General features: G+C 34.7%; 1 protein-coding gene across 1 annotated transcript in view; it reads left to right on the forward strand.

Annotated features, from left to right (window-relative positions):
* Nucleotides 1-18,060, forward strand: part of LOC143255150 (thiamine pyrophosphokinase 1-like) — a 31,710-nt gene that overhangs the window by 4,843 nt on the left and 8,807 nt on the right. Inside the window, exons 3-4 of the mRNA XM_076510383.1 lie at nucleotides 8,980-9,122; nucleotides 13,319-13,414. Coding sequence (XP_076366498.1) covers nucleotides 8,980-9,122; nucleotides 13,319-13,414 — 239 coding nt within the window. The remainder of the gene's footprint in view (nucleotides 1-8,979; nucleotides 9,123-13,318; nucleotides 13,415-18,060) is intronic.

Raw genomic sequence — 18,060 nt, forward strand, 5'->3', positions numbered from 1 at the left:
GGAATTATGATGCTGACCAATGTTCTCATTTTGACATTTACATCGCCACATCCGTCTGCCACCATCAAGGCTGGTTATCTTAATTGCAAGGTATGGTCATACATTCCAAACCCTCTCAGAAGTTTCCAATGTTAGCAGTTTGGTCACTTGAAGACACCATGTCATGGTTCCTTGATGTGTGCTTGTTGTGGTGGCAAGGACCACGATTCCTATGAGTATGAAATGGGCCCTCATTGTGTTAATTGTAACAGCTATCACCCATCCTACTTTCATTCTTGCCCAAAGTGGTTGGAAGAAAAAGAGGTGCAGCATTTGAAAACAATTCAAAACATTACTTATCCTGAGGCTCAAAAGTTACCGTCTTCACCTCGAACTTATGCTGCTGCACTTCGTTCCACTACTACAGTGGGGATGCAGACAGATCTCTCTGTACTTCGGAAAGAATCGTTCTCAAGCCACATGAAAAGTCTTTTGACTTCCATGGTTAAGAAAGTTGATGAATCAATGTCAACACCCATCTCGGTCCATACTATTCTTTCCAGCAAACCCTTAGATCCATTTCCTTTGGTTCCTGGTACAGGCATTTCATCAGGTACATCTTCTTAGGCCCAAAACAATCATTCGTTCACGCTCTTAGTTGCTAGAATCTTCTTCCAAAGAGAGACACCTGCCCAATTGACACAGTGCAGGATCCATGGAAGACAATAAACCTCCCTCAAATATAGAAAAAATACGTGGTTGTAAATGGAATGGCTCTCTACACACAAAGAAAATGGCCACCTTGATACAATGGAACTGTTGAGGTTTATGTTCTAATCTGGATGACATCAAAGCACTAATTGCTTCCTACCATCTTGTATGTCTTTCCTTACAGGAAACATTTCTGAAACCTGCCAATGTCTAAGATTCCTTCAAACTGCCATCCAGTTGCTTTGATGTGCTGTCTCTGTAAGACCTTAGAGAGGATGGTTAATGCTTGTCTTGTTTTGTTTCTCAAATCAAACAACCTCCTTTCATTCACACAGTGTGGGTTCTGAAGAAAATGTTCCACTGTTGACCACCTGATTCAACTTGAAATGTCAATCAGAGAAGCCTTTCTTAAATGATAGTGTCTTATATCAATATTCTTTGACCTTGAGAAGGTTTATGATACTATGTGGAGGTATGGCATTTTGCGAGACCTCCACTTATATGAGTTACGTGGCTATTTGTCCATTTTTATTAAAAATTTTTAATGGGCAAGTGATTCCAAGTCTGTGTGGGTTTGACAGTTTCCAGTTCTTTTCTACAAGAACTTGTAGTTTTTCAGGGCTGTGTTTTGAGTGTCACGCTTTTCAGTATAAAGATTAATGCCACAACTGAACAACTCCTTCTTACTGTTGCAATGGGTTCTGTATCGGCAACTTCCACATCTTGTGTCAGCTGTCAAACATGAGATTTATTGATCGGCAGCTACAGACTGCCCTCAATCATTTGCTGAAGTGGATCACAGCAAACGTTTTTAACTTCTTCCTTTCTAAAACCGTTTGCACGCACTTTTACCACTAACAGGGTATTAACCCCAATCCTGAACTCCGTGCCAGTGAAGTTGTGCTTCCCCTGGTTTCTGAGACAAAGATCTTGGGGATTATTTTTGACAGCAAGCTGGCTTTTACACCACACATCAAGCAGCTACGAGTCAAATGTACACGAGTATGGAACATCCTTCGTGTCCTCTCTTCCACCACATGGGGAGCGGATCAATGTTGTATGCTAAAGATATATTGCGCTCCTATTTGATTGAAACTAAACTATAGTTGTATGGCTCTGCCAGGACCTCAGGCTTGAAGATCCTGGACCCCTTTCATCATCAGGGACTTCAGCTCTGCACCAGGGCTTTCTGCACTTCCACATAACCTTCTCTACACCTCAGCTATTTCCAACTGTCTTTACTGTGTGCTTCGAAACTATGATTCTTACTACAGCATCCCACGTGGGGATGTATTTTCTTTCCTCAAGGGGCCATGCTTTTTCAGAACAGATGATCTACCATTGTTTCTTTTGGGTTTTGTATCCAGGTGCAGTTGGATGATTTGGGTTTGTCTTTGAATAACACTGCTGTATCTACTGGTCATCCCATCCTACCCTGCCACCCTGGCTTATCACAATCCCCAAATATGACCTTTCTTTAAGTTAGCTGAGAAAGTGATACTCCTAATTGGAAGTACCATCTTTTACTTACTGAACATCTTTCAAACCATCCTTTCATTCCTACTTAAATGGATGGTTCAAAATCAGGTGACTCTGCCATGGATTCTGGGCACAACCACTGAACCCCCTCTACAGTTTCTGTGTTCACTGCCAAATTGTATGCCATTTCTCTTGCCCTGGATCACATAGAAGCTAAGCAGTACTCGATTTGCCCTATTTATACTGACACACTTAGTTCTCTACTAGCCCTGGAATCACTTCTTATTAGTTCTCATCCTGTTCTTGCCAATATTCAAAACCAACTGGCCCATTTCTCTATAACGTCTACTTTTATCCAGTTCTTCTGGATACTGAACCACACTGATATTTGCAGAAATGAGCTTGCTAACACCCCATCTAAGTCTGTCTGCTCTGGTGCTATCACTGCTGTATCTGTTCCACATGTGAACTATGATCTTGCATTCATGGCTCAGCTCCATGCCAGTTGGCAGTTGACTTGGAGTGAGCATTGTGAAAACAAGCTTTTCCAGATAAAACCCTCTATTGGTCTTTGGCTGTCTTGTTTCTGTAAGGATCAGAAAGAAGTTGTCCTAACTAGACTATGTGTTGGTCATAATTTTTAACTCATCTTTTTCTTTTATCTGAAACTGATGCACCAATGTGTGGTCTGTGTGACATTCGGGTCACAATAGCCCATATTCTACTGTCATGTCATCATTACGGCTCTCAACAACATTATTGTAGATATGTTTTGTTCCAAGGTTTATCCCTTATATTGGACAGTGTCATTGGCTATGGTAACACTGTCCATCTTATAAATGTTTTTAGCTTTTTAAAGGCCATTGGCCTTTTTTAACACTATTTAAGTTTTTTAATTCATCAGTTAGACTGGTTTTTTAACATGATTCCTTTTTTATAAATTAAAGTAAAATTAGATTGATACAAAATTAGGAAATGGCTGTGATGTGAAATAACTTGAAACCATGACTGGAAAGGCCAACTTCAGGTGACTAATGCTGATGTTTGAACTTACCCATTAGTTATCCTGGAGATTTACGATAATTAAAATTATTGTACAGAAAGTCTTTTAAAAATTCTAATACTTTACTTTCTCTCTTACTGACGTAAACTAGTTTTAAAATTTGGATTTAACACTATTTAAGTTTTTAATTCAAAAATTAAACTTTTTTGTTTTACTTTGATTCCTTTTTATGAATTTTAATAATTTTACTTTATTTTTTAAGTTTTTTTACCAGTTGTTTGGCACAAATAGCCTAGTTGCTTTGCACCATAAAATGCCAAACAACCAACAAACCCTTCTTTCCTTTAACATTATTCTGCATATCTATCTTAATTGGTTTTTTCCCCTGATATTTGGGTTCACATTGTGTGTTTTGCCTTCCTAATGTGTGATAGCATTAGTATCATTTTATTGGGTTTGGTTTTGCTTGTTGGGATGCAGGTTCTGAGCTTTCTATACATCTTACAAGTGTTTTCCATTCATGTATTTGTTTTACCATACTATTTTGTTGCAGTACTTCAGTTCATCTTCTGTCAAGGGCTCTTCACTGAATCCTTGAGAGAGTTCCTGAGAACATTCTGTACTGAATCACTTTCACAGCCATTTGTTGTCCTTGGCTCTGGCCCTGGGTTCTTTGCTGTTTGGTGCTTTTGGGTCATGATGCCTTATTTTCGTGGGCACATTCTTCCAGCTCCTTATCATTGAGTCCTTCGTTTGGCCCTGTCTTTGCAACATTCATGTGTGACATGATTCTAGTGTTTTTGGACTTGATGGTTGCTTCCACCCCACAAAATTCTTCCCTTTTCTTTCTGGTGGCCCATTTATTCCTATCAGAGCTAATTGTGGTACTGATTCCTGTCTCAAGAACCACCCCATCTTTGTCCTTGACTGTTCCTTCTTATGTTGCTGCAGTTTGTCATTATTTCAGATGATGCAAGGTATGCTTTACATGGTTTTGGTGACAATCTGCTGAGTTTGGGTTTGGTGGGAGCTCAACTTATGGCCTCTGTTCATTAGTGGAGACCATTCGTATCCAGTGTTTGGGTTTACAGACTATGGTCAGGTCTCTTCATCACTTTTTTCTTCTCCTTCCTTATACAGCATGCCTGTTTCCTCCCTCTCATTTGGGATCTCTGGTTATGCCAGAATCTTTCTGAGGCAGATGAACCTGCTTCACACAGTTTAGGGAGTATCCTTTCATCTAGGAGTCTAGTCAATGACCTGTCCTGTCTCACTCTATATGTTTAAACATGCACACTGTTCCCCATGGAATCCTACCTCGCTCTTCCTGTAGGCCTTTGCTTAGACTGACCAAGTTGGATGTCTCCCATGCTTATCTGCATATTACTGTCATGGAGATTTCACATTCAGCTTGGAGCAGTGTACTAATTTCACTTACTCCCTTTCACACTGACTTTGGTGCCTTATGTCTTTATTGGTTTGTGTGAGCCTTCACTCTCTATCTTTTTATCCTGGTGTTGCACTTCCTTTTCTACTTGGATGACTGGCTTCTTTCTGTTCACTCTGAAAAAGATTCAGCCTGTAATAAACAGCAGTTCTTTCTCAAAGCTACTTGAGTGAGCTGGCTGATTAACTTGACAAAGTCCTCTCTTCATCCTACTCAGTTCCTTGTTCACATCCCTCTCAGTCAGACTCAACCTTATCCTCTTTGACTTTGTTCTGTGGCATAAGCTGTTTGGAACACCTTGTTTGCTCCCTCACTTGTTTTTGCTCATGAGGTTCTATTACTATTGTGAATGTAGTCTTTACTGACTCCTCTCATACCCCTTGGTCAGGGTTGTATGAGGTCCCTTCCATGGATCCTCATGATCAATGGCTCCTTGCTCAGATTCCTTTGCACCCAATCAAGAACCTTGTGTTTATCTCCTTGGATTTCTTTTTGGGCTCATAACTATCACATTTGTTGAATGGTATGTTATGTACTGGGTGCTTTCACCTAAATGGCAGATCATCTTTCCTCTTGAAATCTTCCTTTACCCTTTTCATTTGGATTCATTATTTCCTCCTGTTGGCTTATTCCTCTTGTCCTCTTCCCATCTTTCGTTTTCCCATTTTACCTCACATGCAATCCACTTCTTCACATTTTCCCTTGCTTCTCAATGCAATCAGTCTTTGAAGGAGATTTTGCAGTTGGGCATGTTAACCACCACACTGACATTTATATTCCATTATCTTCATCACATTTTTTGCATCCTAGGAATATTGCCTATCACTTGTGACTAAACTTTACACCTCGGTGCAGCCATGACACTGAGTAACTTTTTATTCACACTTTATTTTCTTACACAGACTTCATCTCTTTGTTCCCACTTTGAACAAAATCCATACTGTAAGCCATATTGACCACATGCTCTCACCCATGGCTCTACATGACTGTCATAGAGATGGGGTGTTCCACAACATAACTGAAAGGTTTTTCTTCCTCATGATAATTGTTTGATGAGCATGCCCATTCACACTGCTCCACTCTTGGATGACATGGGTAAAGCAGAAGGAGATTGTTACCCATCCCTGCCATATCGTGAGTGAAGAATTTGGTATGGTCTTTTCAAAAAAAGGATTTTGTGGTCATCCATTGCACTGTCTCCAATGGTAATGAACCTTCAGTCTTTCCAATGCATTGTGTTCCCCCTTCCTCAAGTGGAGAATGGGAGTCCTTGTCACTTTCCAGTTCCAAGCCACTAAAATATTTGGCTCCACTTATTCAGTCAAGTGGTGTTCTGCTGGTGGAGATGCGATATTACCTCCATTAGTGTTGATCCATCCTGTTAAAGGTGGATGTGTCCTTCTGATACTGGAGTTGATCCATCTCCAAACTAGATGGTGTGACCCCCATATACTATTCACTTACGCATTGTTACATGTTTCATAACACACCTGGAGTGGAGCCATTGAACATGCAGTTCATTGGGCTTCCTCATCCTATCCTTACATGATATTAGTTCCCTGCAGAGGATGTTTTGGATCAGAGTGAACCAATCTGCCTAAGTTTTCACACAAGTTTAATCCATCGTCTCGATGTCAGATGGCCAGTCTTGGATTGCAGTAAGTTGTTCAATCTTGTGTAGTTCCCAGGTATTTTTGTAGATCTTAATCTCCAATTCTTGGGTTGGAAGTGAAAATGGTATGGTGCTCATCCTACTCTTGTGGGTTGTCAGTTCCCTGTAGGAGAGGTTTTGGATGTAGTTGACCTACAAAGTACCATCTGACATGCCATAGTCACTCTACACCTCCTGTTTTTCACCCTTATGTTTTCCAAATTATGAACAAGGGCAAAGTGTATACCTGGTTCAGAAATGATACTGTGCCCCCTTTGGTTCTCCAGATCTCTTTCTCTCATGATTAGTAGTATCATTTGGACACTTTCAGGGATGCTTCTGTTCCTCTATTGCACCAGTTCATCTTCTCAAATATGGGATTTGAGATAATCTTGTGAGAAGAGGAAAGTACAATATCAGAAGTTATAATATTCCTAGAATGAAAATGAATTTCCAATGGGTACTTACCTCTCCTTACATTTCCCACCCTTCCTCCCCACTTTTTCTGGTGCTGGTTCTTCTACCAAACTTCAAAGTGAGGGTTTGGTAGTAGGGTGTAGAGGGAGTCACATGCTTTACGTGAGCATGTCATGTTACTATTGATTAATTAGTGACCCATGATGAATTGCATGAAAGACAAGTTTGAATCTTCCAATTACAACAGAGGGAAGCTTGTGGTATGATTGTTATAAACTCAATTTGATGTATGTATACAAATATTAATTCCTTTCCTTAGTAATTTACCAAAAGATTTAATTGCTAATGCAATTCTTTGGTAGTAATGTAATATGTTTTGTTTTTATATATACATACATACATATGAAGGTGCATGAGGGAAACAGTCTATTTTACTTTGAAGTAACAGAATGTGATGTTTGTACTTTTATTTGGAATTTTATTATTTAAGAGTCAGTTCAAAACAATTATCTTTGTAAGCTCTGTGTATGCAGGAAAAATTAACTTACTTTAATGTGATAAGTTCAGGTAAAACTGATTTATCCAAAAATAAATAAAATGGGTCTTTATATAACAGGAGGTTTACCATGATATATTAAGAAGTAATTTTTCCAGTTCCACTTAAACTAACCAAGTTAATGCTGAGAAAAAAGTGACTGGACACAAGTGTACAAAAAATAATGAAACAATTCTTATTTAAACAATAAAAATCATCACTGTGTGTGAATGGCTTTTGGATGACAATACATTTTCACTGAAAAGGACTGTTGAACAGATAGGTATTCTTACCCCAAGATATACATCAGGCTGGCTGACTTCCTTGAGATTCTGTTCCAGACTGATTGAAACTAATGTTACTTAGTTACAATGGTAATGTGTCTTATTTAGAGCAAATAGTGCTAATCACATGACTGGTCATTCTGTTTTGTAAATGAGGGAGGTTTTTTACTTGAGAATATTAAATGATCTGCCTTTTTGAGGGAATTGCTGTCTATTTTTATATATAAGGTGCATTTTAGCATATACCCCTCATGAGCAGACCATGTGTTTATTTCAAAGGAATGACTAAGAAAAGCTAACTTTAAGAAAAGCATCTTAATGACATTCTTGATCATGGGTTGTGTAAGAACTGTACATTCACATCTACGGCTGAATAACTTTAATTTTATGTTGAAATAAGAAGGTAGTTTGTTTGTTTTTGAATTTTGCCCAAAGCTACACAAGGGCCATCTGCACTAGCCATCCCTAATTTTGTAGTGTAAGGCTAGAGGGAAGACAGCTAGTCATCACCACCCACTGTCAACTCTTTTACCAACAAATATTGGGAATTACCATCACATTATTATGCCCCCTTGGCTGAAAGGACAAGCATGTTTGGTGCAATTGGGATTCAAACCCGTGATTCTCAGATAATGAGTCGAATGCCTTAACCCACCTGGCCATGCTAGGCCAATAAGAAGGTAGAAGATGCTTGGTTATAGTCTACTAACACAATACTAAAATTAAAGAAATGAAGAATAAAGAAGTTATTACTTTGAAGCTATTGTATTTATTGTGTTTTATAGTCAGAATAGTGTTTTAATTAATTAAAATTCTTTATTTTAAAATACTTGACTGAGTTTTATAAAAATTTAATATTAAGCTAATTACATTTAAAAGTGGTGTGATGTATATGATTTCCCTGTTTTTTTTAGTATATAATTATCAGAAGAAAAGATATTCAGACACATTAGAACTAATTTTGAAAATTAAGGCTTTTGCTACTTATAGAACTGTACCTGTTTATCCACCAATGTATTATTTTTTTGCCATTCCCTTTGTCTTAAAACTTATCTTAGCCATTTCCTTTATTGCATCAATTCATGAGTATGAGAAGTGCAGTAGGAGCAATTTTTTCTCGTATCAAAATATTTTTTGTAGCATGGACAGTTTTGTATAATTATGATAACTTGCATATACACTAGACTTGTTCAAATATAATTAATTTCAATATCTGAAAAACTAAAAACATGATGTTTTAAAAATGCATAGGTCCAAGAAGTCTTGATAAAAATGAAATAGAAACCCTATAACCCGAGCACTTTCAAAAGGTGGACCTTTCAAAAGCACTCTGGTTATGTGGTTTCTATTTCATTTCTATCAAAACTAATAACACAAATACTCCTATATGTAAGTGTCATGTACATGGCCATTAAAAACAAATAATTCAGGAGTAAAAGTAATAAGCCAATATATTGTATTTTATATTACCAGCTGTTTTAAGAGTAGCTGTAGATGGTGGAACTAAACATCTTTATAACTTGACTGAGGATCACATGGCAAATTGTATACCTCATCTTATAACAGGAGACTTTGATTCACTTGATTTTTCACTGCAAGAATTCTACAGAAAGAAGGTAAAATGATTTTATCTGACATATTTCTTTTTTGTTTGTGTGTATGTGTGTGTATAAATTCATTCAGTCAGTTTTGCTGTGTTTGTTTAATGCAGCAAAGGAGTGACAGTTAAACTGTAACTTTTTTTTGAAATTATTAATCATATAAATGAATTGAAAAATGTGCTTATCCTGTGTTGTTGTATATTTAGATTAGCTACTTATGTTGTTATTCACAAGATATAAAGCATAAATAGTTGTACTTTCACTGAAATAAGTTTTATTACAGAGATTTAAATATGTTATGTTAAGATAAATTTGAATATGCAAGTCATTAACAACCACAGTCAATATCTGTGGGACAACAGATCAGAACTACACTTTGACATTGTTTTGGTGTTTTGTGGTTTGTGTGGTATCATTAAAAACATATCACTTTTGGGAAGGCTATGTAGCACTCCTTTCCTGTGCAAAGTATTCATACTTTCAAATTTAGAATTTCCAAGATGGTAATATCCTTTGTACTTAACTGCATTGGAAAATAAGGGAATATTTATCAACTTCAGATATGAGAACCATGAAGAAAGAGACCTGCAATAAGTTGTACCTAGACCATGGTAAGCAAAATGTGATGCTATGTAACAGATGAGCATTCATGAACGTAAAATCAATGGTAAACATCTCTACATGATCAGACTGTTAAAGCAGTTGCTGGGGAATGTTTTTTTTTCTGCCAAACATTCTCAGACACAGCAGTATGTGAAGGCATGTTGTGATGATGAATAAATCAGTGATCATTCTCCCACAGCTCGCCTGACAAAATCCAAAGAAAATGTTTTGTTCATTAGCAATTTCATGGATAGTTTATCATCAATCGCTTCAAATTTTTTTCTTCTACCCTAGCGACCATTTCATCAGTGGACAACATCGATGGTTGTCCAGAACATGGATCATCTTTGACCAATTCCTGGCCATTTTGGAAGGGTTTTATCCACTGATAAATGACAGCCTTACTTAAGCGGTCATCACCAAAGGCAGTTCTTAACATTTCGAGGATTTCTGTTCCTCCTTTACCATTTTTCACACAAAACATGATGCAAACATGTTGCTTTTCTTGTCTGTTCATTTTTATTGTGACGGGGCAAGAGATACATCTGTCTTTGAACAGGTTTTTTTCAACACAGGTGCAAAGTCTGGAGAAATGGCTTGTTTGTGGGGTAGATCACTATTTGTACTTTTTACAAATCTCAGTGAATCTCACTGCCTCTGTTCTGGCACCTGTAACTGAAGAAGTCTTAGAACTCTCTTGACCAGACTTTGTATCTTATACTATGATATTATGATACTAGTTTCAAACTGCACAACATCTGTGGCAGGTTTTGTGCCCTTTGCATGAATTTTCCATATTCTATCATTTTCATTCATACTATTTGAGTTATGCTTTTTTTCAAGCATTGTGTTAGATGGATAAATTCTGGTCCATTTGGATCATAAAACTACACATAAATTAAAGTAATGGTGTTTATAATAGTGTACAGAGTGTGAAACAAAGCCAGTCATACCATGATGATAATGTCATTGTGTCATCATATAGCATACTTGTTGCACTGAATAATTTGATTAAGCAAAACACAAGTAAGGTGATTCTGAATGGAAAAGCCAATATGCAATCTTGACTCGTTAGATAAAGGCCTTTCTAATGATGTGAAATTTATAGCATTTGATCAAAAATGTGTGAGAAAAGTTTCAGACAGGCAAATGCAGACATATTATTTATATAGGTTTATTCTTAATTTATCATTTTATCCTGTTTATAGGATTTTATATAACTGTTGTCAAGAAAGCCATTAAATTCATTTTATTCCATTCATCTTTGTTCCTTTGTTATATTGAAGTAGACAATACCTGTACTGTCCATGGCTCATGTTGCTGCAGCACTGCATGTTGTACAAGTCAACAGCAGTGTTTTCTATTGGTGGGTCAAGTGATATCTAGAGGTTGCAACCTCCATTATGTTTCAGTAGGATTGACCAATAGTGAAATAGATGATATACACATCATGAGAGTACAGTATTATAGAATTTGGTACCTGGTACTGACATACCTCTCTCAAACCCAAGCCCTTAGTTTGGTAAGTAGTAATACTTTTCTGAAGTTTAATCTGCAATTGTAAAACGCTGACTTAATCATCTTTATAAGTTGTTAGGAAAATACATAGTTATATATGTATTAAAGGTGCTGTACTTCATCTTGTACACATTATTTTGATTGTTTTGGAGTATAAATTAATATTATTTCATTGTGTTTTTGTGCATTTATGTTCAGTTATCTTGTTTCCCTCAAACTCAATCAAAGTCAAAGAACTCGGAATTACTTTTGTAATATTTATCTTGTTGAACTTTCTGGTATTAAATAGATGTGTCACACTGCTTTAAGGGTAACTCAATTTTACCTAAACATATCACTTATGTAATATTGCTGATGTACGTCTATAATAAGTAACAAAATCTAAAAGTGAATTTTCTTTTGGCTTGAATGTTTTCAGAAGATCAATGAAAATGATATTGGTTGCATGCTTACCTAATTATCTTTCTCCTTTTTACACAAAAAATGACACAAAGTAGCCATTTAGTTTCCACAAGATCATTGGTTTATTAAGATATTTTGATATTTCTTATGCTAACTCTTAAACATTGAACTTGAGTGTTTTTGTCTTTTTTAGGACATAAACATATCAGTAATAGATAATTATACAAGTACATTTTTGAATGTGATCTTTCAGTAATTACATAGGAACGTAGATAATTCAGATTGTTTCTAAATCAGTAATTTATTTTTATCCTGCATTTTCAGGTTATGATTTGAGCTGAGTAAATGGTAGTTGCTGTTATTAGCACTGTATGTTTTCCTGTTGTTTTATTATAAACAACAAAAATTTAAAACCTCAACAACTGCTTAAATAGTTATGGTTCAGTAAAACAAATTTCTGTCATATTGTATGCTTTCTTAATGTTTTGAATTATAATTAATTTTCTAGCAGAACATAATATATGATGCATTTATTTCATCTAAAGCAATGGTTCTTAAATTTTGTCCTAAGCCAAACAAAAAGGAGTTAATGCCCTCCCCATCTTAACAGTTGATGCATTAAAAACAAAAAGAAAATCCTCAGTAGCCTCTAAATTTGAAATTCTTTTAGGCAGGACTAGAGTAAATTAATCTGTGAGACTTCAAGTATGGTCAAATACATCAGATGACAGAGTTTGACTTTCTGAGTCCGAAACATTAATTATATCTCAAATCAGTCAAGAAATAAGAGAACTATGACATAAAAGTTTGTACTTTTAAAAAAACTTGGAGCCATTCTATGAGCAATTTATTCTATAGTTAAAAATGCACTATAAGTTTGACATGTTAGAACTACTAAAGAATGGTACTTCACAAAATAAAATAAAGATATGGTATTTTCCTCTCTTTTTTTTTTTATGTTGAATATTTTTCTGAACTTTTTTTCAAATACCAAGTTATACTTCATAAAAAAAAAAAAAAAACTGACATAGCTGATACCTTCTTTTGGCTCACTTTGCACTCCATAAAGTATTAGTTTGAGAACTGTTAGTCTACACGAAATAACTTACCACAATTCTTCAAGTTGCAAATGTTTGAAAAGAAAACTGTCACATGTTCATTTGACATGATTGTGCCAAAAGGCAAGTTATTAATTATTTATTCTTTCATATTCTAAAAATGTACTTTATATATTTATTTACTTCTTCATAAGTTTTTGTAATTTTTAAGTTACAAAATGTACTATAAAGATTAATGATTACCTTTTATATTAAATTTCTGTCTATAGCAAATTTTGATGAGATGTTCATCATGATAATTGTTTATGTGACTGAAATGATTTTTGATTAAAATGTATTATTATGTACCATATTGAAAATGTAGATTTTTGTATTTTATACTCTTTCTGGGCTTGGTTTTTAACATATAAATTTAGTTTTATTTTTTTATTATTATGCAGTGTTGAGAAAAATTTCCCAGCATACAGCCTGTTAGTTTAATAGGCTATAATGTAACATTATCAAATTGTTAAAATGTATTGAAGTTTCTGTTGTATTATGGTGTTTTTATTTAAATGTATTATAGTCGTATACACATTTGAATAGCCTTTGCAGATTGAAATTTATGTATGTTTCATTTGTTGACATTAGGGTAGCCAGATCATCCATACATTTGATCAGGATGAGACAGATTTCACTAAATCCATCCGAGAGTCCATAAAGTTCTTAGAACAGAAGAACATATCTGTATGTTTCTTAATTTCTCTTATTCCTCACTCCAAACTATACAACAAATAATAAAGAAATATAAAACAAGTTTTCTAAGCTTATTGAATGTTACTTGTTTGTCCATAATGGTTTGAAAAATAAAGTAATCATTGTTCATTGCCCATGGCTTATTGCTAAAATGGAAAGATAAATAAGCCCATAAATTAAAAGGATTATGTTTGTTAGTCTGTTTTAAGTTAATTTTTATAAATCTCATTCTGTTTCATTAAGTGAGTGTGGTTGGGATCAGTGCATCTGACTGATCCTGTACTGGAGAAAGAATGGTGATTATAATTCTAAGAAGAAAGTACTCAGGTTATAGGATTTTTTATCATTTTGTATCAAGACTTTTTGAACCCATATGTTTTTTGTGACATCATAAATGTGGTAAACTTTTATTTAAATGTACAAGTATATTGTATACTATAAATCAGATGTGTTACAAAAATATTTATACTCAAGATGTGTTTGTAAACTGATGATGTGTGTGTGATTCATATTGTGACAAACAGAAGTGCAAGGTGGTATTCTTGTGAAAATTAAATTATTTTTGTTCGTTTTACAGTTTTCTTGTTCATTAACCTTCAGGACCTCTGAAATGTATATCTATAATCTGTTTTCAGTCTCCCTGCTTGCATAATGTATATGATATTTACTTCCTTCAATCATAAACTTTCACTAAATCAACAATGTAAGGTAACATGTATAGTTGGTAACTCTGATATTAAATATTTAATACCAAGTTGAATGGCACTCTGTAAAAGGTCATAGCATAGGCACTTTGATCTCAACTGTGTATGTAGGGTTAAACATAACTAAGATGCAAGATCAAAAAATGTCTTAGATGTTTTAATGGAAATAATTTAAAGTAAAATAAGGTGAAAGTAAAAGGAGATAGATGTGAAATTCTGGACTATTTTGCAAGTTAACCAATTTATTCAACAAGATAAACTTCCTACACAACCAGCTTTAAATTTTTTTTTTTTTTCTTAACAAATGCAACTCAGAATTAGTTTTTGTACAGCAGAATGTCAGAAAAGTCATTAATTTCAAGGATTAGAATATTAAAAATACAGTATAAACAGAATCATTTATTTCTATAGCTGAAACAATAAAATAAAAAATTTAAGGTTTATATGTGCAAAGAACATATTAGATGTAATGCTTGATTTTTTTTTTTTTATTAAAATTTTGCTATGTAGAATTAGCCATGGTATTTAATGAAATTTACAATGTGAAAGTGATATTTTTATGCTATTATCAACTCTCAGGTGCTTATAAAAATATATTAATACACTGAATATTAAAACTTAAACTATTGAGCAAATCAATTAAATCTATAATTTCTGGAAAAATGAAAATGATAGTATGTATTTCATGTCAGTTATCATCATTTCGTATTACCCTACACTGCTGATTTTGCAACATTTCCAGATTCGAGTAGTGAAAATACCAGATAAGATATACAGAGATACAGATAAACTCTGTGTATTTAGGATGTTGTAGGAATTATGTAAACTTTATGATTGACAAAAATAATTGTATTATTAACATGAACATTACGTTGCACTCTGGCATCAGCATTTCACAGATATATTTTTAGTACAGAAGCTTTATTAACCTTTTTGTTAAGGACTCTATAATATACACGTGTTCATATACATATTTGCATATGTTAAGTATTTGCATTATAACTTTTGATACAGCATGTTTATCTTCAGAAGATTTGGAAGGCTTTTAGTAAAGGTTACAAGTATTAAGCATAGAAAATATCAAATTTTTTAATGAAATATTTTTACTAAAGATTCATTTGTAAAAGTAGTCTGTTTCACTACTAGCCTGAGTGCAAAGTGATTTCATATTATGATTAAAAAACTATTCTTTATCCCAAAAATCTCAAATATTATTGAAGAATTCTCTAAAATCTCCTAAGTACATTTCAAATATTTGTTTTCAATAAGACTTCATATTTTGTTATTTTCTATACCGTTTTCTAACTATGTCTATTGTTTAACCAACCTTTATAACCATCATAAAACAATTGGGGAATAAATATAAATTATGTTGTTGTTTTTTGTGCTAGAATGACTACATACTAAAACAAGAAAATACAAATGTTTAGTATAAGTAGCTTAAGTCTCTGTAATGATACACACACTGCTGGCTAAAATCTTAAGGCCAATGAACATAAAGAAAAAATATGCATTTTGTGTTGTTAGAGTCAACCACTTATTTTAGTAGAGCTTCGAAAGATCAAAATAAGAAAAGGGAAAATAAAAAACCTTTTAGCATTTAATAGGGAAAATGTGAACACTGAAATTAGCCTAAATACTAGCTGGTCAAAAATTTAAGACCACACTGAAACGAAGCTTTAATCGGTAAACACATAACTAAATTTAGTCATTTGTGTTCAAGCATTAGCGTTGTCAACATCTCCCACTGACATCTCTTGTGTTACATTGGGTAAAAACATGGCAAAGGCTAAAACGTTGACAGAGTTTGAATGTGGCAGACTTGTCGAGCTGCAAAAGCAAGGTCTCTCTTAATGGGCCATTGCTGGTGAGATTGGGCGTAGTAAAACTGCTGTTGCAAATTTCTTAAAAGACCCTGAGGGATACGGAATGAAAATTTCAAGTGGTTGACCCAAGAAAATTTCACTGTCATTGAGCAGGAGGATTCGATGGGTTGTCCGGCAAGACACCAGTCGATTGTCAAACCAGATTAAGGCCCCTTAGGGATGCAGAATGCAGCTCAAGCACAATAAGACGGCATCTACGAGAGAAAGGCTTTAAAAACCATAAACGTCTTCAAAGGCCATGCCTCCTTCTATATCATGAAACAGCTCTGTTAAACTTTGCTGAGAAGCATCAAACATGGGACATAGAAAAGTGGAAGAAGGTTTTGTTCTCTGATGAGAAAAAATTTAACCTGGATGGTCCCAGATGGCTTCCAGTATTACTGGCATGACAAGGAATCCCACATGAGAGATTTTCTACACGACACAGTGAAGGAGGTTTCATCCTGATCTGGGGTGCTTTCTCCTTCCACGAAACAATGGAGCTTCAGGTTTTACAGGGGCATCAAACAGCAGCTGGCTACATTGGCATGAAGTAGAGAGCATCCTTATTGACTGAAGGCCCTCGCTTGTGTGGAAATGATTGGATCTTTCAGCAGGACAATGCTGCAATCCACAATGCTTGCAGGACAAAGGACTTTTTCAGGGTGAATAACATGATTCTTTTGGACCAATCAGCGTGTTTGCCCGAACTGAACCTCATTGAAAATGTTTGGGGGTAATGTCAAGGGAAATCTATAGAAATGGACATCAATTTCAAACAGTGCATGATCTTTGTGAAGCCATCTTCACCACTTGGAATAACATTCCAGCCATCCTTCTGCAAACACTTATATCGACCATGCCAAAGTGAATGTTTGCAGTTATTTGCAATGACGGCCATTTAACTCGCTACTGAGACCTCGTGTTGGGCATTTCCTACCCTGTTTAGGACTTTTTTTTGGTATGGTCTTAAATTTTTGACCAGTTAGTATTTAGGCTAATTTTCCCTATTAAATGCTAAAAAAGTTTTTTATTTTTATTTTCCCTTTTCTTATTGTCATCTTTGGAAGCTCTGCTCAAATAAGTGGTTGAGTCTAACAATGCAAATTGCATATTTTTTTCTTTATGTTCGTCGGCCTTAAGATTTTGGCCAGTAGTGTATATATACACACATATATTAACAATGTCTTTATTTTTTATTATACTGACCTTCCAGTCATGCCTGGCTAATATTACATAACATTCATTGATGCAGTGCACATACACTCATGGTCACATATCCAGTCATATAAAACTGACTCTTGGCTGTGTTTTAGTTGATGAGTATTTTGTAATATGCAATTGCATTTCAATTATTATACATTATATATCTCTACAGATTATTACTATTTAGAAATAAATTATTAAGCTTATTTTTCTTAAAATGTAGCTCAATAAATCAAGAAGTAAAGCAAACAATTATTTCTTTCTACTCTGACCTTTGTACTCAGTTGTTTCTAGACATAGTTTGCTAAAATTTTACATGTGAAAGATATCAAAGAAAACCTTTTTTGGGTTTTATATGTGCAGGTGAATAACCAAAGTATCATAATTAACTTAGCTTATAAAATAGATTTCCCTTATAATTAGTTAAGCTTACTAAACTAAGATATATTCAGATTTTAAACAATATGAAACTTCGAGCAGACTAAAGACACAACCTACCTTCTTGGAATCTTGGATTGAAAGAATGTGGTAAACTTTTCATGGATGAAAATGGCTAAAAAAAACACTCTGGAGACATTCTAAGCTGTTAATTTGTTATTCACATGTCAAATATTGAAGTAAGTGTATACAAGGGACCATTTCTAAAAATGGAAAGAGGCAAATGAAGCTACTGTATTTGATTCAGTACATAAGCCATTTCTCAGCAATTCCCCCAGTGACACAGCAGTATGTCTGCAGACTCGCACCACTAGAATCCGAGTTACAATACCCATTGTTGACAGGGTACAGATAGCCCATTGTGTAACTTTGTGCTTAATTCTAAACAACAACAATTTTTTGGAAAGATAAAAAGATATGAAGT

Source organism: Tachypleus tridentatus, chromosome 7, assembly GCF_004210375.1.
Source record: "Tachypleus tridentatus isolate NWPU-2018 chromosome 7, ASM421037v1, whole genome shotgun sequence".
NCBI lineage: Eukaryota > Metazoa > Arthropoda > Merostomata > Xiphosura > Limulidae > Tachypleus > Tachypleus tridentatus.